Raw genomic sequence first — 26,028 nt, 5'->3', positions numbered from 1 at the left:
ACTCTAAAATATTGTCACATAAATTATTGAGAACTTATTTTAGCGTCATTTATGGTGTCTTTTACAACTGCAATTTGTGATGCTTAGACCATCTGCAGTGGCTGATACCTCAGGCATTACTTAGCACCTGTTTCACATTCTTCATCTATAACAGAAACCAACACTCTCTTTCTCTGTAAAGGACTCCAAGAATCTACAGCATTTTTGGAATCCAAAAATGGCTTTGGGACTGGAAAAGGTTGATTAAGACCATTACCCTTGCTATTTAACTTGAATTACACATTATCCTGCATCTCAACAGATTTGTGAAAAGACATGAAAAGTAATAAAACAATTCTTTTACTGTTATATTGCTTTATATTACATCACTTCATTATCTTCTTCTTTTATTTTTTTAATATTTCTTTTATTAAGTGAGCAGGAAAATACATGGTTGAACAAATTGAAACTACAAGTTGTGCCCTTTACAAGACTGAGTGAAACAAAGATTCATCAGAAGGCATGTGTCAATTTCCTACAACAAAACTTCATGCAACAACATTCAATGGAGCTGAATATATACAGATGTTACAGGCTGCCCAGGGAAACCTCATAACTATTGTCACTTGGAAGAATGATAAAACCGAAATGTCATTAGGCTTTATTAGGCTTTCTTGAAGCTGCATTTGGCAGGAGATACCTTTAATGTTGTTTATGTCTTGTTTTAAAAAAAAAAAAGAATTGTTGTTATCATGTTTAAACATTTAGACCAAAAAACAAAATTCAGAATCCTCTTCCCACTTATAGCAGCTCTGCACTTACTCCAAGGCCAGTAGCTTAAAATGGATCATTATCTGTATAAAGGGAATAATCACGAAATACTAATTTTCTCAAGGTTCTATGTGGCAAGCTCTCTTCCAGCCCTGCAGGGCTTCAATCCTTGACCTGTTAAGATGATTCATGGAGCCAAAAAGTACACCCATGATTATTAGCCAGGTGCTTTCCATCCACAGTTGCCTCCCAGGAAAGAAAATCCATTGAGTGTTTCATTTTCTACATGAAAGCAGACCTATGCTTTTATAATATAGAATTTGAACACAGCTTTTTGTTTTGATATTGAGATGAAAATGGTCTTATATACCTTAATAGAATTACAAAACTCTGTTATTATTTATTTTCATTCATTTTTTCGTCCATTAAATACTTACTATTTGCCAGGCATTCTTGTTAAGTATAGGAGATAGGCCAGTGAGCAAATTGACGTTGCTAAGCTCTATGAGAGGCAATAAAGCAGAGACTAAATGGGGAATTGGGAATTATCATATATAGGTCTCTGATAGGATAGGAATATTTGTGCAGAGACCCAAAGGGAGGGGTGAGCACATTGTACAGATACATGAATGGAGGGCTTTCTAGACAGAGGAGACAGCCAGGGCAAGGACCTCGAGAAAGGCACATGCTTTGAGTGTTTCCTGGGTAAAGCAAGGAGGGCAGTGTGGCTGAGCAAAGTGAACTAGGGAAAAGGTAGATGAAGTCAGAGAAGTGGTAGCGGTGGTTGGGGATGGAGCAAAGTGTGGGTCAGATTTATGAGGGCCTTATAGACCACGGTAAGGACACTGATGTTCTAAGATGGGAAGAAAAGTAGCATAACCTGTATATTAGTGGATATTTTAAAAGTGTCATCTTGGACTTCCCTGGTGGTCTAATGGTTAAGAATCTGCCTGCCAATGCGGGGCACACAGGTTCTATCCCTGGTCTGGAAAGAGCCCACACGTCATGGAGCAACTAAGCCTGTGTGCCCAACTACTGAGCCCGAGTGTTGGAACTACCGAAGCTGGCATACCTAGAGCCCATGCTCCACGAGAGAAGTCACCTTAGTGCAGAAAGTAGCTCCCACTTGCCTCAACTGGAGAAAGCCCTTGGGCAGCAGCAAAGACCCAGCACAGCCAAAAAAAGGCAAACTAGAATATTTTCTGGTCTGGAGGAGCAAAATCGCCATTTACAGACAGAGAATACTGTAATGCTGGGGAAGATTGAAGGCGGGAGAAGAAGGGGATGACAGAGGATGAGATGGTTGGATGGCATCACCGACTCGATGGACATGAGTTTGAGTAAACTCCGGGAGTTGGTGATGGACAGGGAAACCTGGCGTGCTGCAGTCCATGGAGTCGCAAAGAGTTAGACACAATTGAGCGACTGAACTGAACTGAATACTGTAATGGGAATAGATTGGTAGGTGGGGTGCAAATCAGTTTGGTTTTAAACATGTTGAATTTGAGATGTCAATTGCACATCCAATGAAGATGTCAAGTAAATAGTTAGATGTGTAAATCTGGTTTTCAGAAAAGAGGTTAGAGCTGGCAATAAAAATACGAGTATTGTCTCTGTATAGTTGGTTTTTCAAGCCCCAAGACTGGAAGGGATCACTTAAGAGAGAGGATATCCAGTGCTGGGCACTCTAGGAATTCAGCAAAGGAGACCCAGCAGGAATGGCCAGAGGGGTGAAAGAGCATGAGGGGTGTCCCCAAGCCAAGAAACTTTTTCAAGGAGGAAGGAGTGTTAAGCCTGTGTTAAAGACTGAAGGTAATTCAAGATGCGTGAAGTTAAGAGACCTGGCTACTGCATTTGACATCATGAATGTAACTGGTGCCCTCAGCAAGAGCTGCTTGTGGTGGGAATAAAAGCCTGATCTGAGGTTTTCTTGTGTGTGAAGGGGAGAAGATAAGATGGCAATTAAGGAGAATAATGGGGCTGAGGGTGTTTATAACACAAGAGATTACAGCATGAACATAGTGAAACTCTCCAATAGAATGGATAAAGCTGGTGATGCAGAACCGGGGGTGGGGGGATTTTGGGGGTGGTGACCTTTATTTGGTGACGATGGTCCACCTAGAGCAAATGAGAATTGACTGCTACCAGCTTAGGAGGTGGTAAGGTAATCGGTAATCATTAAGTTTAACTGGTCAAGATCAGGAAACTGAGAAGCCAGGGTGTTTACAGGGTTGTCTAACTGGTTACTGAAATCACATGAACTAATTGAGAGTGGTGTTAGAGATGGTGAGAAGGGGCTAAGAGCCAAGATACTGAAACAACGAGGGGGAGTGACTGAAGATAACTGGAGATTTCATAGGCTAACAGCAGGAGTTTCAAAGCATTCCAGTGTTCGGGAGGAAGAAGGGATAATAGTTTGGGAGTGGTAATGAAGAACAAGTAGGCGTCCTACTACTATCAATATTTTTTTATTCACATTTTGATAGAGATAACATAAAATAGTAATATTCCAGGGTGTGGCAGTCATAGTCAAGGAAAGGTAGGCTTAGAACCTATCAAATCATTTCTAACTACTGCTTAGAACAACCTTAGACAACAGTAACTGAAGTCTTTGTGAATGTAGGGGAAAATATACTTGAAAGTAACCAAAAAGTTCAGACTAGAAAATATGCCAAGAAGGTTTTCTTTCTTTATACCCCCACACAGGTGAGAATGATCCAGTTTCAGCATATTTTTGACAATTTAAAACACTTTAGAAAACTGGAGATTTAAACAGCATAAACACTCTTAGGCATAGCAAAATGATAGTTTCCCCATCCAATAGTATAAATTTGGCATTTCTACAGTTATGCTAACATTGTAAAAAAAAAAAAAAATAAAGACAGCCAAATGCACAAAAACAGTTTCACAACATCCAATTTGAAACTTCATCTAAGCTGTCATCCTTTTTTTTCCCCCTGCTACAGATTTTATTTCTTGCCTTCACCTAACATTTGAAATTCTGATTCAGGGTGATGTCTGAGGTTTTAAAATAAACCATAATACAAAATTACTATTCCTTAACACTAACCCCAGAGGGAGAAATACGAGGAAGAGACAACTGGGGCACGGATGTTTGCTGCGGACGAGCAATGATCCATTGCTAGAAATGAAAACTTACCTTTCCTCCAGCCCCATCTGTGCAGTGCAATTTAGCATGATAAAAACCAACTATCAAAACCAAACTCTATCACACAAGGAATTGAGTTTGTTTGAAGATATCTATACAAACCCAAGAAATCTGGAAATTTTAGGACATTTCTATTTTCTAGTCTTCCTCCAAATGTTTGGTATCATGGACACAGAGTCCAAGATTTTGATGTGAATTTAGAATATCTCAAAACTTATTCAGAGATTTTTGTTTTAAAAATGCTTTTATGAAGATTTTTATTTTGGTGCATTCTGGCATTTTCTGGAATGACAGCCTTAGAATAATTTTCAAAGCAGAGAGTTATGGTCTCATACTATTTAATATTATGCACATTTTTGAATATCCTAAGTATGGAAAAAATCTCCCAAATTCCAGTGATACAGTTTGGAAATAAAAAAATACTAGAAAATGTTTGGTGGACATGTGTAAATGACCAGTTTCTTTTCAGCTGTGCCATGTAGGGTAAGGGATCTTCGTTCCCTGACCAGAGATAGAACCTGTACCCCCTGCAGTGGAAGCACAGAATCTCAAGCACTAGACCATAGGGAAGTCCCTCAATGGTTAGTTTTGAACTTGCAAATTCTCAAGAGGTTTTCTTTTTTGCTGGGGCTTCTGAAAGAAGATCAGGTTATATCCATTTTGAGACCCATCAAGGACAGAACATTTTAAGATTTTTGATATTGCGATCCTGATCAAGGCCAAAATGTAATGGTATTTATGAGAAATATTAACAGGTAAATAAAATCAAATTTAGATTTCTGGATTTTATGTTGTAACTATATAGTCTCAGGTAGGTCAGTTTTGGGTTTGTTTGTTATTTTTTTGATTTGTTTAGATTTAAGGTTAAGAGGAATGAGCGAAAAAGTGACTAATAATTCAGAGAAACTGTTGAGACGGTTAGAACAGCGAATCGTGGGCGCATGGCAGAGTCATTCAGAATTGCCATCAGCATGTTGCAGATATCCTCCTATTCTCCTCCAGAGATTTAAAAAATTTTGACCAATAACTGCATCTTCTTAAAGTAATGTGGCACATCTTGTATCCTAAAGCAATCAGCATGAATGGAGGTGATGCCTGTTCAAGCAGACTTTCAAAGACAACACACATTAACACAAAGAGCTCGTCAACATCTCAAGAATACAGTGACGGGAACTAGGACACGTACTAGTAGGGAAAACATTTTTTTTTTTTAAGCTTATGGAATGTGAGGTTAGACTTCAGCTGCTTCCTTGTCTGGGCAATGGACAAAACCCAAATGGCTCCGGCCTGAAGTTTTTACATCTTTCTAATCTACTGCAGAGGAGGGACCAGAGACACCACTTACCAATAAGTCACAAAAGCAGACAGAAAACTGTTAGTAGGTCTCGACAACCAGGAATGAAGAGGCTTTTAAAAAAGGTGTACTTGATGTGATGTATTTAAGAAGTATGTCTTAGAAAGCAATGTTAAAGTGTGAGAAAAATGGAGTACCTGTTTGAGTGGCCTCGTGGGATGTCATCTGTACCTTAATCTACACTGTTGAAATAGCTCTTGGTCTTTTTGAGGCTCTGTTCGAAAGTCTTCAAGAAAAATGAGCTCTATCTAAATAGTCGTTAGATTTTGTGTGGCACTTAGTGCAAGATATCTTCCCTTATCTTGTGTGCAGGACAACGATCTGAATGTAACTGGCATGGGGAGAACTCTCCCCATCTTAAAGGATCTTGTAGGTCATCTGCTCCCACCATGCCCTGCATGAAGGAATCCTCGCTCACGTCCCAGACTAGCACCCAGCAATGACAATCACCTGACAGACGCTGGCCCACAATGGTGGTGAAAGCAGCCACAGTGGATTTGACTGCATGATCATAAATATTGAGTAGCAAGGAATGAAATGATCTAGTGGGGAGGGAGGGTTCCATTTCTCTTTGCATACAAATCGTAATAAAAACTTTTTAGCTTTGAATCTAGTTTCAGTTTTAGTGTTTCTTACAGGGGATTTTATCTCTAAAACTGGCTCATTTTATTTTTAAGATGATATTAACAGGGATGAAAAGTACAACCACCCCCTTGCTTCCGCCAAAAAAAAAAAGAAAGCAAACTGAAATGTTGGTAATTGTTATGAGCCACAAGAACAGTTATTCTGAAATATTCTGCATGACCTAGGCCTCCAGTATTTCAGGGCTAGGGCCTGTCCTTATGGAGGAAAATGTATTTTTGGAGATAGAAGCTTCAAGGAATTCTTTAGAAATCTTTTAAGCACAGATTTGTGGGGGGCCGTTTGAAATTTGGTTTTGCCTTGTACTCTGTGTAAAATATTTGTACAAAAATATAAAAAGCGTGGCTTGATGGTTAACGTCTGTGTTTTATTTTTCTTGGCACCAGAAAAGCTCATGTTTTATGTTATGTCACTGTACAGACTGTAAACAAGACTGCATTAATATTGTTTTCTTACGAGTTTTTGTTTCAATGAATCTAGATTTTAAAAAATACATTCACAAACTACCTTATGTTTAAACACAATGATTCCCTTTTATTTCTTTACTGTACCCCAAATCCCACAATAAAAAAATCAGTTAAAGCTGTGTGTTTCGAACTTATCACTTAGAAATAAAAATGAAACAAAACATAAAACAAAGATCAGTTTGCAACATAATTTAAAGAAGCTTCTGGTTCAGATACCACAGCAGCAATATAAAGAGCTGGTGGCAATCACATGCGGGGATGAGACCCAAATCAATGTGTCTTGCCCATGTCAGCATCCAATTACAGTAGTTGCTATTCAATCCCAAACATTATTGCTGAATTTGTGGCATGGAATTTGCTCAGCAGCAGAACCTTAGCAGTAAAAATGAGAACGGGAGGATTTCATTGCTTTTGAGTGCTAAAGGGACCACAATGAGGACATCTTGGTGATCGCCTGAAGATAATCCTCAATTCCATTTGTGTGTTACCAGCTTAAAATAAATGCAAATGACAACCACCTTTACAGGAGGGGCAGAATCAGCCACTTCAAAAACTAGAGTATTTCCCCTTCCGTGTCCCCCCCTTGCCCAGGCCACCAGATTGAAATGGTGCTGTTCTCCTAATGTGTATTTCGTTCTCATTAATAGTACATCAGCTGCTCATGTATTTAGGCAAAATCAGTAGGCTCATAGATGTTTTTCGTTTTGGATCTGTTTACAGTAATTGTTTTCTCCAGAAACAAGCCACGTTAGTTTTGTTGCTGTTGGATTTTTTTTTTTTTTTCAATTTTTCAAGAACAATTTGGTCAACTACTGTTGTGTTTTAAGAATGTGAAAGACAGCTGAGATTGCCAGTTGAGCTCTCTATATGTCTCCTGGAGATAACACTGCTGTGATGAACAGTGAAACGAAACAAACGAAACGAGGTAGGTTAAAACAGGAAGCGCAACACAGATACTGTTTTGCAACACCTTGATACCACAGGCGGCCATGCTCGGAGCTTTGGGAAAAAAAACCCCAGACAGTCACGCAAAAGTTCAAATCATCCGCGGAAGAGTTTATAAGGACACAAGTCAACCTGAACGAAATACATACATATCTCTGCACAAACGTTGTTTACCGGATGTTGGGTAATTTGGAGGAAGGTAAAATGATTAGGGTCTCAGAATTTCGGCCAAAGTCTTGCTTCCAAGTTCTATAAAATCTGAACCAATGATGCCTGCTGGGTCCCAGGCAGGCTTAGTAGTCTAGTCCCTTCTCTCACCAACCCAGAGAGAACACAGGCAGCTCAGAAACATTTATTATTATTATTATTATTTTTTCAGTCACAGTTTTCATCTTGAGACAGTGGCACCCTCAGGAGGAAGCTGGGAGTAACGAGAGCCTGGATGTCACCGATTCTCCAATTCCCAGAAAGAACAAGGTCTTAACTCCTAACGAAGCCCAAACAGAGTGACTTCCTAGCTGGGAAGTTTTGTGCATTTGAAAAAAAAAATGTGTGTGTGTATATATATATACATTTTTAGCTTGTTTCCAGAAGCTCTTTCCATCTGACCCCCTCTGTCATCCCATCTTTTGCCCTGATCTGTTGCAGTAATCATTGAGGCAACGTTGTGTATAGAGTCCCTCATTCACCACAGCCAACTTAACTCAGTGGTACTACTATCCCATGCGACACACTCTGTTCTGTACAGGGCCCTATAAAATAGGGCCTGCCAGACTCACAAAAATGGTAGTTGATTTTATTAGTCTAAGGCTAGTAGTTTAGCCATTTAAAATCTATTTCCCAAAAGAGGGGAATACTAGTATTTTTCTTCTCTTTTAAAAATTCATTAGCAGTTGCTATCAAAAAGCAACCTCTTGGGTTGGTGAAGGTAAAAGAGTTCTAAAATTACCCCACTGTGTAGTTATGGCCTTCAGTGTAAAGAGATAAGGTACATTTATTGTGCTGTCTCTCACCATTTGAAGTTGGAGATCTTAACAACATATCATATACTTAAAGCTAGCAGGCAGACAGAATTAAAAACAGACACTTTCTCAGTATGCATTCTCTCCCCATTCTTACAAAGTAAGGGGGTAAAGAAAAAAAAAAGGTAAAAAACAAAACAAAATTAAAAAATCCACCGTAACACAGCTTAATCATAAGAGCACACAATATTTGTTTCTATCCCTAACTCCGAAGGGCACATGGTCCATCTCTGTCCATAGACAACGCAGCATTCTTGGGGATCTCCTGGAAATTCCTGCCACCTTTTTCTCTCCTTCTCAACCAGGCTGCAACATTGAAAGATGGACTGTATCGGGATGGGTGGAGGGAGAGGAAAAGGGGAAAGCAGTATGTTCAACCAAGCCTTCTGATTCTGCCTCTAGACTGGCATTAAGTCCACATGAGTTATGTTCTTTTAAATTAGAAATAACGCCATGAAGATAAGTGCCAAGTGCTCTTCTGTTACCAGTTCATCATGGAATTTCTGTTGAGGGTCATGAAAAACACTTGGCTACTTCCTCCAGATCGCACGGATGCAAAAAATACCTGTTTGAAATTAAAAAGAAGTTAGTTCAACTGCATGGTTTCTCTCCCTCTTTTCTTCAACCGTCCATCCATTTTTCTCTCACATGTCCTATCCTTGCCATGTGTCAGCTCTTAAGACTCAATGGCTGGTGTTTTTAAAGCATCTCTTAATACACTGTATCCTCTGTAGGCATTTCTGCCTTTATTCCTATAAGGTTACTATTACTTATCATGGAATTGGCCTTCAGGGACCCAGAAGGGACTACCTTTTGATTTGCAACAACCCTTTGGGTGCTCACTTTTTACAAGGGAGTTTCTTGCTAGGATAATATGCTGGATTTCTGGTCAAGAACACAACAGGTCCTTTGTTAATTTCTGGAAAGTCACAGGGGCTCCCCTCACCTCTCCCCTATTGAAAAGAGGACAGACTTTGGGAATGAAAGTCAAGAGGGAATTTGGGGCCTACTGACTACTACACAGCTTCATTTTTCAATTTTTAAAATAAAAACAAAAACAAGTGGCTCTAGTCAGATAGGATAAGGTGTTTAGTGCCTATTCACTTTGGCATCTCAAGAGTTAACACTTGGCTTCTCTACTGATGTGATGATGAAGGCATATCCTAGGCTGAAGGAGATCATGGCATTGATAAGGAGAACCACAGTCCATTAGGTCTTGGTCTGCTAAATCACTTTATCAAACAACTGAGAGAAGGGAGCAAGATTTGGGGTATTGCTTGCCTAAGCCGAACATCTATGAACCGCCGCTGCCTAGGAAAAGAATATTACGTGCTTTGGCCGAGTCCTTTAAGAACCAGCCGACACCACACTTGGGTCCAAGGCATTTACTTTGTCACTAGTGTAGAGTCTCTGCTACTTCATTTCCACAACTTCTTTAGAAGAACATTGCTGTCTCTCCCAACAGCTTCTTAGGAAGCTCTGTGGAAACGGGTGTCATTCAGCTAATGCTACATATATTAGTAAAGCTACTGTGGGGTCAGTGGATCACAATGGGGAAGCACAGAGGGCCTGTGGAAACACAACCAGGGGAGGAAGGGGCTGCTGCTCTCCAGGTTCTGTCTGCCCTGGCCCTAAACATCAGGGCCCTGACACTGGTGTGGTCTCAGCCTCTTCCTGAGGGTGTGGACAGGGCTCGCAACAAGGCTTCTAAGGGTCCTCAATGCACTAGAGTCTGGGGGTTCGTGCCTAGATCAGTCCTGGCCTTATGATCCCCAGAGACTAGGTGGGGGCTGGAATTTTACTTGGGGTCAGGTCTGTTTTCTGGCATATTCTGATGAGGCCCTGGAAACCATTCTTGCCACCTCCAGCTGTTGTCCACCCAGACCACACCGCGTCAGATTAACTGGCTGCTCCAGAGTCATACTAAGACCAGCCCGGCTTCTAGGGAATGGGAGAGAGCGAAGAGACATAGGTCTGTTCAACCCATCACATTCTTTTCTATAAATGTTTACGCTGGCTGATTTGGGGGACAGCATTTCTAAATTGACCATAGTCACAAAGGATGAATTCACAGATACAGTATAGCTTAGCTAGTGAGAACTCTGGGTGAGTCTACAGGGAGGGCAAGGGGGAAGAATACCCTTCTGGGCGACTGTTCATGCCAGATGAACACCGCCAATTTCACTGGAAAACAGTCCCCCTATGACACTTCAGAAGAAACATGGCTGGAATGACACAGAACATGGCACTAGTTGAGTTTGTGATTGTGCGTTCCTTAAGGAATGGGGGACGCTTCTCAAAAACTTTATATTTCTACATGTCACATGTTTTACATTTATCGCTGAATATAATGTGATGGGTTATGTCCCAATAGTGATTCTGTGAAAAGTCTAAAAGTGGAGCATAAGGTTGACCCTCTGTGAAATGATTAATGATGGGCCAACTCTTCTACGTGCTTAGGAGAATTTGGGGTATTTGCTGAGTCATCTTAAGGCCTGCAGGCCACACGAGTTACTAAGAGTTTACAAGAAATTTTTAGATGTTTTCATGTCTTTTTTTGATGTGTGAATAGTATATTTGGAGGGTTCACATGAGTCAAACCAAATAATGCCATTTCAAGATAATATTGATTGTTTAACACAGATGTGATTCAAATCAGTATAAAGGAAAATGAAGGTTTCACAGGTACCTGGTGGTCTCTTAAAATGCAAACACTAATGCAAATGTTGAAACGGATTTACCTTATCATTTCTTTCACATAGAAACTTTAACCTTTGAGCTCGCTTATGCATAAATACTCCATCCAAATGTCCTGTTTCCACTGACCGGATCTCAATAGCTTTCTCGCCCCAGCCCATTATCTGATTGGAATGAATGTAGGCTGTCAAAAGGAATTTCCAAAACTGCATTAAAAACATTAGATGGGCAATAACTCACAGCATCTGTTCACATCTTAACCACAAAAATGACAAACGACTTGAGATAAACAGACAAAGCAAGTCTTACAAGTGTTATTCACAGACTTTTTTTTTTTGTGGAATCAAATGGTTGTTTCACATTTCTTGACTTTCGTTTCATTTGGGGGGTGTAACTGCTGAAGGAGATAAGGAATGGTTAACCTACCCACAGACGTGGGCATTTCTCCCCATTGGAGCACCACATCCTTAGTTATCCGGCCGTAGGTGTTTACATACACCCCCTCATCCTCATAGCAAACAAGCATTTCCATTCCATCTGTCTTAGGCAAGATGACAATGGCATGAGGAGTGATATTGCCCTGAATCTAGAAGACAAAGAAAGGCCAGGCATTATTCTTTTTCAAAATAAGACAGTATCTTAACTATTAACTTCTAAGAATTGAAAAAAAAAAGTTCTTTCATTTCTCTTTTCCATTTGCACTTTAGAGACTGATGTTTTGCTTTGCTTAATTTAACCACTGACCTGCCAAATACCCTGGTAAATACAAACTTAGGGATGAAGTCAAGAATCCAATTTATCTGTTCCTAAGAGCAACAACTACAACATCGGAGCACCTGCCCTGTGCCAAGCATGGGCTCTTTACATACGTAACTTCTGGGCCTTAGAACAGCTCCGCACAGCAGGTATTTCTGTCCACAGGGGAAGTGACTGCATCTCAGAGGGGTTATGTAACTTGACCAAAGCTGTCCTAGCATGTGGTGGTAAAACTGGGATTTGAGCACATTCTCATGAACATTGAAAAAAATCTCGTGTTTTTGTCTACTTTTAAAAAAGATGAGGAAAAATGCAAACCAGTTGAATATGCTAGAAACAGCCTATATGGGGCCAAAAGTTGGGACCAAAATAGGCTATGAAAATTCCAAACACATTGTTTATCTGGGTGACTAAATAAAAGAATAATCTAAATTAATGACCTGTTGAGAAAAAAAATTTTTAATTACCATTCATTAAAAAGAAGGATACTATTCAAATAAGCGTAGACTGACTTGCATGAAGACAGACATGGGATTGCTGTGACCCCCTGGTGGAGAATGTCATGGCCGTCCAGTAGGTGCAGGGCGGACATGACCGAGGGGTTGGAGGACAATCGTGGGGATAGCTTGGTCCCCTCATAAAAGAGCGTAGGTTGCGAGTCCCGTGTGCATGCACACACACATGAGAAAAAGCTGCAATGTGGTAACAAATGCTGTGTGTATGCCATGCACTAAAATAACTTTTTTCAATTGTTGTGCTTCTGTGGAGTAAAGTCTTTAAACTCTTTAAAATACCAAACAGCAACAGACTGAATCTCAGACTTTGTTGATGACTAGTTTCTACTGTATGTTAGCCTTGGACTATATACATATGGGAGACACAATTTACACTGCACTTCTACTACGTGAAACCATGGGCAGCATTTCCTTTAAAAAGTCATGTTTTAGGCAATGTGTCAGGATAGTAATATTAATACTGCAAATTGCAGGACCCTGTGCCGTGTTCTTTAGATGCATCACCTCATTTAATGCCGATGATAACTCTATGTGATAGGTCCTCTTAGCCCATTTTACAGATGTGAAAGCTGAGGGCTGAAGAGGCTGCCCAATGTGTCCATTATTGCAAAGTGAATACATGCTAGAGCCAGAGCATGTGCTTGGGGGTGTCTGATTTTACCATGTGACATTGTCTTCCACTTGAAGAGAGGAACAAGAGCAGAAAAAGGACCACTGGCCTTCTTCCACATAAAATGAACCCATCGCCTTCCCAAAGTAAAAATAGAAGCTCATCTATTATACTCTTGCTTTAAAGAATAGAATTTGTGCCCTTGAATGAAAACATCATATGTATTTTAATATAAAATCCAAGGAAACAACATGTCCAGTAAATGGCAAATAATTGCTATTACATGTTACTCAGATTCAAGCAGCTGTAAAAATTAAATTTACATGTTTTATGAATGAAAAGTATAATCTATTTGGTGAAGGCTAAAAGTCTATCTGCTTTACTGATTAATAAAAGTTAGCATGATTTTCACTACAAATGTACAAAAACAAATCTCTACACGCAGATCGTCGAACAGAGAGTCTTGAAAGTCTGCTTTTGGGAACTTACATGAGATGGTATGTAGATATCATAAGAGTTTCCTGAATCAACATCAATTACATGGAAACCAGTGTGTGAACCAAAAATAACCTTTAATCTTTGACCTTCTTCTACCGTGAGATCAACAAGCAGTGGCTTGTGCTGGAGATCTGCAAAAGACTTTAAAAATCACCCTGTGAGAGTCCACATCATGCAAAGACATTATGTTAATAAATTTTTCCTTTAGCTATTTCCTGTGGGAGTTCACGTCTAACTTTTCTTAAATCGAAAAGCTAGGGAATCTTTCTTTCAATTTTAGAGCTAGTCATAATTCTGGCTCTAGGAGGAAGAGTCTAGCATCCATTTGTGCCACTTGCTCTACCCCTTGTCCTCCAGGGAAGAGAAGTTGGTTTACAGTTGTTAATTTTGACAGTGTTATCATATATTAAACATATGGTGCCTGGGTACTGCTGTTCTTTCCTGTTTATATCTGGCCTTTTCCCCAAGAAGGTCGGGTCACCTCTCTGGCCCCTTTCCTTCCGGAGTGACAGCTAGGCCCAGGCATGGCTACTACTTGTTTAGGGACAGCCTGGGGAGGCGGGCAGCTGGGGCCAGTTCTGTGCTAAATAAGCCTGTTCTGAGTTATCATGCCTGCTCTGGTTCTGACTGTCCTGGGTGAGTGAGTGCCCATCAGACGGGCACCTTCTCTAAACTTAATGAGGAGATCTGAGACTTGGGTTTGACCAACAGAGAGAGAAGGCTGAGGTGGTACATCTCAACACTTGTGCCTTACATTGGCTAGCTGGGTTCACCTAGACAAAAAACAAAGAGTTCCAGCCACATCTATCAAAGTTCTGTGTGTGAGACTCTGGAGTCTAAGCCCCAGGTAACTGTTCAGTCTCCCCTCTTTTTCCTCTGCCATTATTTCAACCCCACTCTACCTGTACTGGCCTGGAAATCTGGGAGAGAATCTGTGAAACCACAAGTGCTATGGCCACTTAACAGACTCCTCCTTCCTTTTTTACTAACATCATTTGCACGTATGGGAGGTTTTGAGCCAAACGTCCTTGTCCCATAGGAGGGCTCAACCTCCTGCCAGCTCTAGACTTTTCCTATTCAAGCCCTTGCCTTTGCTCATCCCTCCTTCCAGCTGCCCATGGTTTGCTGAACAAAGCATTCTGCCATCAGTTCTGCACTTTGGCTTGTACGCTGATGGCAGTAACTTCAGAACTGGAACAGGTCTTGATTGAAAAGCTTTTGCAAAGAGAGACTTTGCCAGAACAGCAGCACCACTGTAGCTTTCAGGAGTCATCCCAAGTGTTATTACTAACCTAATGCAGCCCCAAAATTCTTCTCCATAAATGTGGGGTTATGGAGGGGTGCCCATTTCCATCGATGAACCCACCTTCCTGAGCTCATCACAAATGAACTCCTTGTGCTGCTAAGAGAATAAGACAGAACTAGGGTGCTTCGGCCCTGAAGAGGGGCTCATAATGTTCCCAGGGCAGCTTCTGCCCTCACATGGCTTAGGTGGCAAGAAATAACACGTAAAGTGTCAAAGAAAGATGAGGGTTGTAAAGGTAAGGAGCAAAGTGAGAGCCAAGGAGATGTAAAGAGAGAGACGTAGGCAGAGAGGAAGAATGGACAGAAGATAAATTAACACGGCCTATGGGGAGGCTGTGTATTTCTGAAAACATCAGACTGCCTGTAAGTCCTGGTCCTTCTGGCATTTGGGGGTCAGCTTTCAGGAGCTGGAGTCAATGGGACCAGCATCACCCCATACTACTTCTGTTGATTCTCAAGAGTGATCAAGCCAACCACGGTGAGTACAGACTTAGACAAGATAAAAAATGAAAAAGCAATGAAAATTGAAGGATGCAGAGAATCTAGGCCATTCCCACATGTGACTCTATTCAGTATTCACTTCATTGAAGTCCAATAGCAGTGGGGATATATGACCATCAAGTGAGTTTTAGGGACTTTAAACCAAAAGGCTTAAGAGGATTATAAGATTAAGAGACTCAGTTCAAACTTGAGATACAGTGCTGCTGTTGGTCTGCCTTTTTCAGATGAAATATCAGAGTTAGGTGGGGGTATAATGAATCTCATTGTCTAATATTACAATGAATGCTTTGCCTAGTAACCATTCCCCATTAAAAGCCACTTAGAGGTATGGTGCATAGACCTGAAATGGAGGAGGAAGGTGCACCCAAATTTTAATTTGATTAATTTAATAGCATTTGCTAATTCCCAGTCTTTACTTTTAGAATAACAAACAAGAGTTCCTACACTTTTAAAAGAGAATTATTCTATATAGAAAAATTGGTACAAGTCTGTGTAAGATAGAGCACTGTTACCTGGTGGAAACCTAAAGAGACAAGCCCTTGTTAGGTAATCACATGTCTGCTTACCTTAAATGCCATGAACTTATGATATGGTTTAGGAGCCCAAGCATATATCTCCACAGCATTCTTTAAGGCAATCACCAAGAATTTGATCCTTTCATATTTAACTGTAATAGAAACATTATGAGTTAAGTTTATTAATTTATTCCAGCTTCTGTGTTGATGAATGGTTCCCGGTGCCTCAGTGGTAAAGAACCCGCCTGCCAATGCAGGAGATGCGAGAGACGAGGATTTGATACCTAGGTCTGGAGGATCTGCTGAAGAAGGAAATGGCAACCCACTCCAGTATTCTTGCCTGGAGAATCCCATGGACAGAGCAGCCTGCTGGCCTACAGTCCATGGGGGTCACAAAGACTCGGACACCACTGAGCACACGCACGCACACACACACATCACTATCTATCACCCTGACTGAGGGTGGTGCTCTGGTGTCGGATGTTCATGAAAGTGAAACTCGCTCAGTCATGTCCGATTCTTTGCTTTCCCATGGACTATACAGTCCACAGAATTCTCCAGGCCAGAATACTGGAGTGGGTAGCCTTTCCCTTCTCCAGGGGATCTTCCCAAGCCAGGGATTGAACCTAGGTCTCCCACATTTCAGTTCTCTGGTGTGGGATATTCTTACAGGTATGGATTTAACTCCTTTAGTGAACTTGTCTGCAGAATACCTGGGGCCTTTTGCTTCCTGCTGAAAGCTCTATCTAAAGATGTAACTGGTTAGGACTGTCTCTCACCACCAAGTCTGGATGTGAATTACTTATAGTAAGAAGAATCTGTATAAAAATCCTTCATGTTTCCTTGCTTGGCTTTTATGTTCACTCACATGTAAGCAGCTGAGAGCTGGTATGGCAAGATGGCAGAAGAATCAATAAATGCGTAGAGATATAATGTCTGCCGTTTGCATATTATTCAAACTTGGATTCCAGTTATTGGAAATTTAAAAGGGACTAGTGCCCTTAACAAGAGACCCCAGAGAGATACCTCTCCCTTCCGACTATGTGAGGTTGTAACAAAAAGACAACTTTCTATGATCCAGAAAGCAGGCTCTCATCAGACACTGAATCTGACAGCACTTTGATCTTGAGCTTTTCAGCCTCTAGAGCTTTGAGAAATAAACTCCTGTTGTTCATAAACCACCGAGCCTGTCATATTCTGTTACAGCATCTTGAACAGACTAAGACAATACACAGAGAGTTGTTTTAATTATTTACTGGCCACACGGCGTGGTATGTGGGATCTCAGTTTCCCAACCAGGGATGGGACCTGCGCCCCTTGCATTGGAAGGCGGATTCTTTTTTAAATATTTATTTTTAATGGAAGGATAACTGCTTACAGAATTCTGCTGTTTTCTGCAAATATCAACATGAATCAGCCATAGGTATATGTATATCCCCTCCCTCTTGAGCCTCCCTCCCATCTCCCTCCCCATCCCACCCCTCTAGGTTGATACAGAACCCCTGTTTTAGTTCCTTGAATCATACACCAAAGTCCCATTGGCTACCCATCTATTTTACACATGGTAATGTAAGTTTTCATGTTACTCTCTTCATACATGTCACCCTCTCCTTCTTCCCCCGCCCACCGTGTCCATAAATCTGTTCTCTATGTCTGTTTCTCCATTGCTGTGGAAGGTGAATTCTTAACTGCTGGACCACCAGGGAAGTCCCAGCAGTTGTTTAATCTTTTATAAAAAGTTTGAACACTCAGAGTATTCTGTATCCTAAAGAACTTAGCCCAGGGTAACTGACCAAATTCTTGCTCTCTGAATTCTTTTTCTATAGCACACCTCTCCATATTCTGTCTTTAATATACTTTCAACTACTTCTTCCGCAATTCGCTTCCATATTTCTCAATGACATGCTAATAATGCCATTTAATTTTTTTCAGTTGTGGATATTATCTGATATTAGCTACTGACTCTGGAGCCTGGAAAGGATCTTGTCTCTTATCACCGCCTCCTCTCTCTAGTTCTCTCTCTCTCAAATGTACCCATTTCTCCTTCCCTCATGCCCCCAACACACTTATAGTTACAATATTTGATTAAGTCAATATCTTGTGTTAAAATCATGACTGTTCATAGATGAGACATGTGGTATACCCTTATTATAACTCCTTTCTTGTTTTCCCGAATTTTTCCCACTTCTTATTTCTTATGCATCTATCTCTAAGCACATGGAAACTTTCTGTTAGTGTTATAAATGCCTTTAATACAGTCAAATATGGCAGGTAATCTATTAGTAATATTTTTTTTTTCTTGGAAGTACCTCTTCCTGAACCCTCCATTGTCCCACTCTGCTTGGACTAATTTCTCTCTCTCTCTCCACACATGCGTGCGTGCACACACACACACACACACACACACACAAACTGATTTTATTTCTCCGGAGAACTCTGGCTAATACAGATGGGCTATAAATTACTAAGTGAAAAAAAATGTTTCCTTTAGAACTTTGAAGGCCTTGCCCCACTGTCTTCTAATCTTCCAGCATTGCTATAAGTCCCAGACCATCTAATTCTGGGTCTATTATATGTAAACTGTTTATTTACTTATTATTTATTTATGGTTGCATGGTGCAGCTTGTGGGATCTTAGTTCCCTGACCAGAGGTCAAAACCAGACCTTTGGCAGTGAGAGCATGGAGCCCCAAGCACTGGACCACCAGGGAATTATTTACTTGTAATTTGAAAGCTTTAAGAGCCTTCTCACTTCCTGGGTACTGAAATCTCACGTTGCTGTGTCTTCTCGTAGGTGTTTTTTCATTCATTTTTCAGTATTTCATTCATTTTCACATACTGGGTACTCAGTGAATCTTTTTATTTGGAGATTTTTGAGGTCTTATTTCTAGAAACTTTTCTTGTATTTCTACTTTGATGCCTTCTTCCCCTTCCATTTCTTAATTTCTTTTTTTCCTAAAACTCATGCAACTTAGATTTTGAACCACTTGGATTGAATCTTTTTGTTCTCTTACCCATCCTCTCCTTTTTCTTTTCATCCCACTTTCTAGGACATTTCTCATCTTTATCTTCCAACCCTTTTTATTATACTTTTTATTCCTGCCTATATATTTTAATTTCCAAGGTGTTTTCCTTGTTCTCTGAATGACATTCTCCAACCTTCTTTCATCTTCTTTTTTAAAAAACCCTATTCTTTTATGGAAATGGTATTTCTAATCTCCTTGAAGTTATTATAGTGTCTTAAAAAATTTTTTTTTGGTTCCACTCTTCATTATCCTTGTTTCCTCTAAAGTCCCTTCTTTCTAAGTTTCCTTCCTGTTAACGGATTTCCCCACTGTATGCTATTGTGGGCTTATCAACTGATGGGCTTCACTTTTAAGGTGGTTAGATAGCATGCTCTTTTCACAATATGTCAAATATTAGTACCTGAACATCTTTTCTTTCTGGCCATTTAGCTAACCCAAAGACAATCATTCAATCTCTTGCTTGGGGATACAAGCATGACTGGCAACATTTGGGGAGCCAAGCAGGATAAGAAGGTGTGTGTGTGTATTAGTGTGACCTCATAATTCACTATTCCGCATCAGGGGACTGGTTGTGCCCAGCTTTCATCTTCTGCTGCAGTCAGGGAGGGTGGCTGCCTGACTGAGTTCTGTAGGATTTGCTGTTCATAAGCTTTCACCTCCACCTCAAATACACCTGGGGCCTCAGGTCCTAGGCCTTTCTGGCTTCTCTTGAGTGACTGGGGTGATTTTGATGACTTTCCTCAGAGCAGGCTTAGAATTCAGCATTTCCTGATCACTTAGGTCTATTCCAAGTCATCTAACTACTCTTGTTCAATTTGTTGACATCTCTTGTTATCTGGTTTGTCTTCTCCTGGGCCCTTTGTCCTGGTGGGTTGACAGCATTTTTATTCCTTTATTGTCATTTTAATGGGTCTTTGGGAGGGAGTCAAACTGAAGCCTAGGACTTTATTCTGAATGCACTCTTTGAACTTCATCAATCTGACCTTTGGGGAAATAATGCAAGTATATTTAAGGTTCCAGCAGGGTCTTAAACTGGTCACAGATGCATCACCAGTACCTGATAGAAAAAAACTGAATGAAACTTAGCTGAATAATTTGGATTGAGCAAACAATTCCACATCTTGAGACTTACCAACTTTGTAATGTATACAGCCTTCCAAGTCTCCCACAGTGATCCAGCCTTGTTTCTTTTCTACTTCTGGGTCATTGTGTAGTATTCTGTTTCTTAACCATGAAAGATAGTAAACTCGTAACTTATTCTTCTTTCCTGTTAAAATAACAGAGCTTTAATTTCAAGGTCTGGAGACAGCTTTTTCTCTTAATCCTTCCCCACCTCCATTTTATTTTTATTTACAATTGTATGCATGTGTGAATGCTAATAACCAGTGTCTCCAGCATCATCAAAGTATTGCATCTGCCAGAACTTATGATTAAAACAGGTTTAAGTGTTTTGAGCAAATAATCATTGTATAATTTGGCCACCTGATGCTAAGTGCTAACTCATCGGAAAAGACCCTGATGCTGGGAAAGCCTGAAGGCAAAGGGAGAAGGGGGCAGCAGAGGATGAGATGGGTAGACGGCGTCAGTGACTCAATGGACATGAATCTGAGCAAACACCAGGAGACACTGGAGGACAGAGACTGGTGTGCTGTGGTCCATGGGGTCACATGACTTAGTGACTGAAGAACACCACCACTTTTTAGTTTTTTTTTCTTTCACATGAACTTCATTTTTAAAATATTTATTTATTAAACTAATTTAAATTAATTTGGCTCTGCCAGGTCTTTGGTGTGGCATGTGGGATCTAGTTACCCTGCCAGGGATTGAACCTGGGCCCCCTGCATTGGGAGCACGAAGTCTTAGGCGCTGGACCATCAGGGGGTCCCTGGTGGTCTCTTATTTGAGCAAGCTACTCTTATTCACTCTTCCCAATGCAAAGGGCAATGTCTGCTCAGTAAGATCTAATTCTGTAACAGAACAGTTGATCAGCATTCCAAAACATTCCAGGTCTAATTACACGAAGGAGTGTTGACGGACATTTTAGCATACTCAGGTGTGACTGCCTTTTCCTCATCTTCTACCCAACACAGCATATGTTAATGCAGAGCCTCTTACTCGCCTCCTCTCTTACTTTAAAGATGACAGCTGGTTGTAGTTTCATTTTGCTAAACAGAAAAAGGCATTGCATAAGGATATGAGAAACAAGTTCAGTGAAGGCAATCTGGGCTCAGAAAAAAACCCTGGAAGAGTTTATGGGGCTGAGATCCCTGAAAGAAGTACCAAACAGAAATAAGAATGGAGAAAAACATGTGTACTTGTGCAAAAATGTACAAGTTCCCTTTGGGAAATGCTGGCAAAGTGATCCTGAAGTACAGAATTCTTAGGATGACAAGAAAACACCTTAAAAACATTGAGGCATATATAGGAGCTAAATTTAATCAACTATCTGAGAGTATCTAAATACCAGAGAAGAAACTGTCCTTTGGGGTGGCTTTTTCTAAGTGATCAGAAATTTACCCACTTCTTGGGTACTTACTTTTCTTTTGATGTCTTGTTAAAAAATACGTTTTGCAGATGTGATATATAACAGAGGAAGAGAATTCATTAAAACACTGCACACTGGATTTGACAGAAGAATATCTTTATTACTGAAATTAAGGGAACTGCTGTGCAGTTATTATTCCTCTTTGCAGTCGAAAGCCTTGAGTATGCATTGATCACAATAGCCAGGATGGGCAGGAAGTTGGTGCTTTCTCTTCTCTGTGCCAACACAGATGAGAGGGCACTTCAAGAATCTTTGACTCCTATTTTCATTTTCTTTTTTCCCTACCCATGTGCTTCATGATAGCAGGGAATAGTTACACTTTTAAAAATGATGCATCACATTATGAAGTTTGAACATGAATTTTCTGATATCATTTCCCCTTTTGGTAGGTGTCTGGCAGATGTATGACTGTAAATTTGATTTGGGAGTGTAGCAATCAAGAACTCATTACCCAGAATAAAGGACTGTGTTAGTCCATCAGTCATGTCCTACTCTTTAAAATCCCATGGACTGTAGCCCGCCAGGTTCCTCTGTCTATGGGATTTTCGAGGCCAGGATACTGGAGTGGGTTGCCATTCCCTTCTTCAGGGGATCTTCCCAACCCAGGAACTGAACCTGGGTCTCCTGAATTGCAGGTAGATTCTTTACCATCTGAGCCACTAGCAAAGCCCAAATAAAGGACTATAGTGAATTAAATGATAACATAACAAGAATTTACTTGGTTAACCTTTGTTTGGGGAGGATAAAAAGAGATGAAACTCTGAGCATTCAGTGGAAAGGTAAAAGACAGACAGAACCGTGGCATCTCGTGAAGGTATCTTCTCAAAACAGAAGCATAGTGTAAGAGCTAAACCCTATTTAAGACTCAACCCAGGGGGAACCCAATGTGTCTCTTTGAGAAACAGAGGCTGGTTCTCAAGCTTGGCTCACAGTGGAGACACGTCAGGAGCTACCAAAGCCTCTGTGACCCGGGCCACATCCCAGACTCTGACCCACTAGTGTGGGGCACATCCTAGATTTTTCACATCTCCTCAGGGGGTTCTAATGTGCAGGGGTACAGTTGGCTTCATACTGGAGGGGATGGGAGGGGGCAAGAGGGGCATTACTTATCAAACTCCTTCAAACACCATCTGCAAGGAAAAACTTTCAACAGACATAGAGTCTTTCAGGTTACATTTTTAACCTGTCAGTAGTAAGGCCTTCACTATCATCTCCATATTTTTTATTTATTTACTTGCTACATCGGGTCTTAGTTGCATCATGTGGGATATTTGGTTGTGGGGCACGGACTCTCTAGTTGTAGCACATGGGCTCAGTACTTGCAGCACATTGCCTTAGTACTTATAGCATATGGGTTCAGTACTTGTAGCACATGGGCTTAGCTGCTCCATAGCATATGGGATCTTAGTTCCCTGACCAGGGATTGAAACCTAAATTTCCTGCATTGCAAGATGAATTCTTTTTTCTATTTGTTTCTCCACATTGATTAATTATATTATTTTTATTGAAATATAGTTGATTTACAATATTATATTGGCTTTAGGTGCACCGCATAGAGATTCAGTATTTTTACAGAGTGTTCTCCATTAATGCAAGATGCATTCTTAACCAAGTGGAGCACCAGGAAGTCCCTGTCTCCATCTTTTTTTAAGGCTCTTTTTGGGAACCAGAAAGCTGCAGAGTGTAGCAATAATGCTTCCTACAGTCAAATCTCCTCACAGATGCAATCACCTATGGGCCAGCAGCACTTGCTAAAGCATCTGTGAACTATAAGCTAAAGCAGTTCTTACAAGAAAAGAGACCAGAGAAATTTCTGCTTACAAAATTTCTCACTCCCAGAAGCCTACATTTTTATATTCTCCTCTGAGAACAGACAGTGGTGATTGGAGTTGCAGACACCTTAAAAAGATCCTTGCTGAGTCCCAGTAGGGATAAAGCCCCATAAGCACACAGCTGTCACGTCTCTGTCTGATTCAGATTCAGAGGTGAGAGACTTCTCGTGGAAGGTCAGAATCTCCAGAGTTACAAAATGTGGGTGATGTCACTCACTGCACTGTCAATTCACTATGCCACTTGCTGGTGGGACGAGCAGAGCTTACTATTCCTTCAGAAGCGAGGCGATCGCCTTTCCCACCCATGCAGATCTGGTCATCTCACAACATACCTGATATTGTCACAAGGACATTCAGTCCCTCGAGCACATCCATCTGCTGAAATCGCCTCCGGTTGATCAGATTATAAACTTTGCCTTGCCCACTTCGGTCCAAAAGCATCAGGCCATTTTCGGTTCCCACCAGGAGGTTTACACCTGCAAATTTAAGAAGGGTCCCCAGACTGACTCTCACAGGCTTCACTCTTCTGTGTCTGGGGTCCCTGCAAAGCCTAAGAGCTGTACCTTGTAAATATAAACTAGTGAGCAAGTAGGGATACCACAGTAGGGACTGTAGAAGTAGCAGCTCTGAGATAGTAATTAAATCATTGTTGCTCTAGTAATGAAATTAGTGTTCTTTTATAAAGTGGTAGCAGCATTCATTACATGAAGCTGCGCTACCGCCTAGAATAGTGTTCTTGACAGGAGCCTGAGGCATGGCTGTGATGCCAGCACAGTCTGCCTGTTTTCCTTTCCTGTGACACCCACCCTTTCCTTGGCTCTCTCGGTGACTCCCACCTTGAGACCTCACTAAGGTTCACCCCACTCATATTCATGCAGTGATTCCTAGTTCTCTCACCTTTCACATATGCTCACACTGTGCCAGGCATATGGTAGGTGAGTATTAAGTGGGAGCTAGGTCTGTTGTTGGTTTGAGCCCATCCCTGTTGTGCGACGAGATCATTTTGGATCTCCTTCTGTTATCCTGAGTATATCAGTTCTTCCTAAATATAAAATTGCTCTTGATCTTTCTTGAGGCCCAGATAGTCCCAAGTCAGGTCTCTAACACCCATGATTGAATCAACACTCTTCTGATGGTAAGATTTCTCTTCAATCCATTAATGAATGTTACAAGCACCTACTTACCCCACAGAGCTGCACAAAGTATTTCTGAATTGAATCGCTTCTTATATTTTCTGATCTCCGGTGTGTCGCTATGAGGCCGAATGTTGGTTGGGTTTACGTTCACCACTGAAATCTTTCTTGCTTCATTTAGTTTGGCCTGTTCTTGCCTAAGAAGTTCGCTAGTAAACAGAGCTTTGAGAAAAAGAATCAAAGAAATCAGTGGCATCTTGAAATATAAACCAATGGAGACATGGAGAAGGGGCTTCAAAACACTAGGGTTTTTCCTTGTTTAGTGTATTTTATAGTAAAGGCAAAGAAATGCTGAAGCTATAAATATTTTACACTTTCTTTAGTAGAATCAAGTACAAGTCATTCATAAAAGCAGATTTTATCTATTAGCAAAATAGGTTTATAGACACTACTTGAGCAGTTGAGGGAATTAATAGTCATCTCATAAAATTAAATATACCATCCCCATCTCTTGTTATATATGCAGGGAAGATTTACTTTTTGAAATGCCACGTTATCCATCGACAAACTGGCCTAAGGTGAGTCTGATGATTAGTGAGTTGCAGAATTCTAGAAAGCAAGACTCTCCTCTAGATCAGCCAGACTTTTGCAGTGCGAAGCACACACCTACAACTCAACACAACTCAACACGCATTTATTAAGTTTCTACTGCGTGCACAGCATTGTACCCAGAAACTGCTTTTGAGAAATAGGTGGTGAGTTTGGAGATCTCGGAGGAACAGCTTTTCCCAGGGCCCCTGGATACCTCTGGGTTCCTACCAGAATCAAAACAGAAAAGGTGAAAAGAAAAAACAAAAAAAACCAAACCAGAACTATGAGGAATCCTATAAAAAAATAAAAAGTCTTCCTTTTAAGATAGGGCCTAAGCAGTTAATGGCTTAACTGAATGAAGAATTAACTTTTTTAATCAGGCCATATCAGAATGGAAAAGCAAGCTGTTTCTAAAACATTGGGGACTTCTAACTTACCCGCAGCTGATGATTCCTCGTCCTCTTCATCTTCATCAGTGGGAGACGTCTGGTATACCCTGGGGTCCACAAAGGGGGTGAAGGAGGCTTTGGTGCTGCTCCCCAGGCCATACTAGTCAATAAGCAAGAAGATTAAGAAGAGCAGAGAGGTAAATACCACAGCAACCAACAACGCTAACAATATTCTGCTTGGGCTTTAAAATTACTAAGTGAAAGTGAAAGTCGCTCAGTTGTGTCCAACTCTTTGCGACCCCATCGACTGTATAGTCCACGAAATTCTCCAGGCCAGAATACTGGAGTGGGTAACCTTCACCTTTTCCAGGGGATCTTCCCAACCCAGGGACTGAACCCAGGTCTCCTGCATTGCAGGCAGATTCTTTACTAGCTGAGCCACAAGGGAAGCTTACTAGAGACTCTTCAAACTACCCAACTGTATACACCCTAGCCACCAAGTCAAAGGGTATGGTTCTCTCTCTAGCGTCTCCTGGTATTGGTTCCTCACTAACCACTGGATCTTGGTAGGAGTTTGTGAATTATCAGACTGCAAGAACTGCAGTGAACAAATGACACTATGTACCACATGTGGCACCTTAGTATCTAGTAAGATAGCTGTGATGACAGAGAGAGTATCACTCTCTCCAAGTAAAAGCAACCTCCCACTAAGTAGTCTTAAGAAAAGTAGACAAACTGGCAATGAGTTAAGTAAGCATGTGAACACA

General features: G+C 40.9%; 1 protein-coding gene across 2 annotated transcripts in view; it reads right to left on the bottom strand.

Moving 5' to 3' along the window:
• Positions 1–2,867: 2,867 nt before the first annotated feature.
• Positions 2,868–26,028, bottom strand: part of TNIK (TRAF2 and NCK interacting kinase) — a 391,768-nt gene continuing 368,607 nt past the window's right edge. Inside the window, exons 24-33 of one of the 2 annotated variants that reach the window (XM_065943139.1) lie at positions 25,310–25,421; positions 25,010–25,096; positions 24,333–24,503; positions 23,481–23,624; positions 19,904–20,038; positions 15,798–15,898; positions 13,417–13,566; positions 11,473–11,632; positions 11,091–11,230; positions 2,868–8,914 (exon numbers count right to left, since the gene is read on the bottom strand). In XM_065943139.1, the coding sequence (XP_065799211.1) occupies positions 8,831–8,914; positions 11,091–11,230; positions 11,473–11,632; positions 13,417–13,566; positions 15,798–15,898; positions 19,904–20,038; positions 23,481–23,624; positions 24,333–24,503; positions 25,010–25,096; positions 25,310–25,421 (1,284 nt within the window). In that variant the 3' untranslated portion in view covers positions 2,868–8,830. The remainder of the gene's footprint in view (positions 8,915–11,090; positions 11,231–11,472; positions 11,633–13,416; positions 13,567–15,797; positions 15,899–19,903; positions 20,039–23,480; positions 23,625–24,332; positions 24,504–25,009; positions 25,097–25,309; positions 25,422–26,028) is intronic. The other variant, XM_065943140.1, reaches the window with a different exon arrangement.

This window comes from Muntiacus reevesi, chromosome 8, assembly GCF_963930625.1.
Source record: "Muntiacus reevesi chromosome 8, mMunRee1.1, whole genome shotgun sequence".
Classification (NCBI taxonomy): domain Eukaryota; kingdom Metazoa; phylum Chordata; class Mammalia; order Artiodactyla; family Cervidae; genus Muntiacus; species Muntiacus reevesi.
Note: the sequence above shows the minus strand (reverse complement) of the source record. Positions and strands in the feature narration are given on the sequence as shown.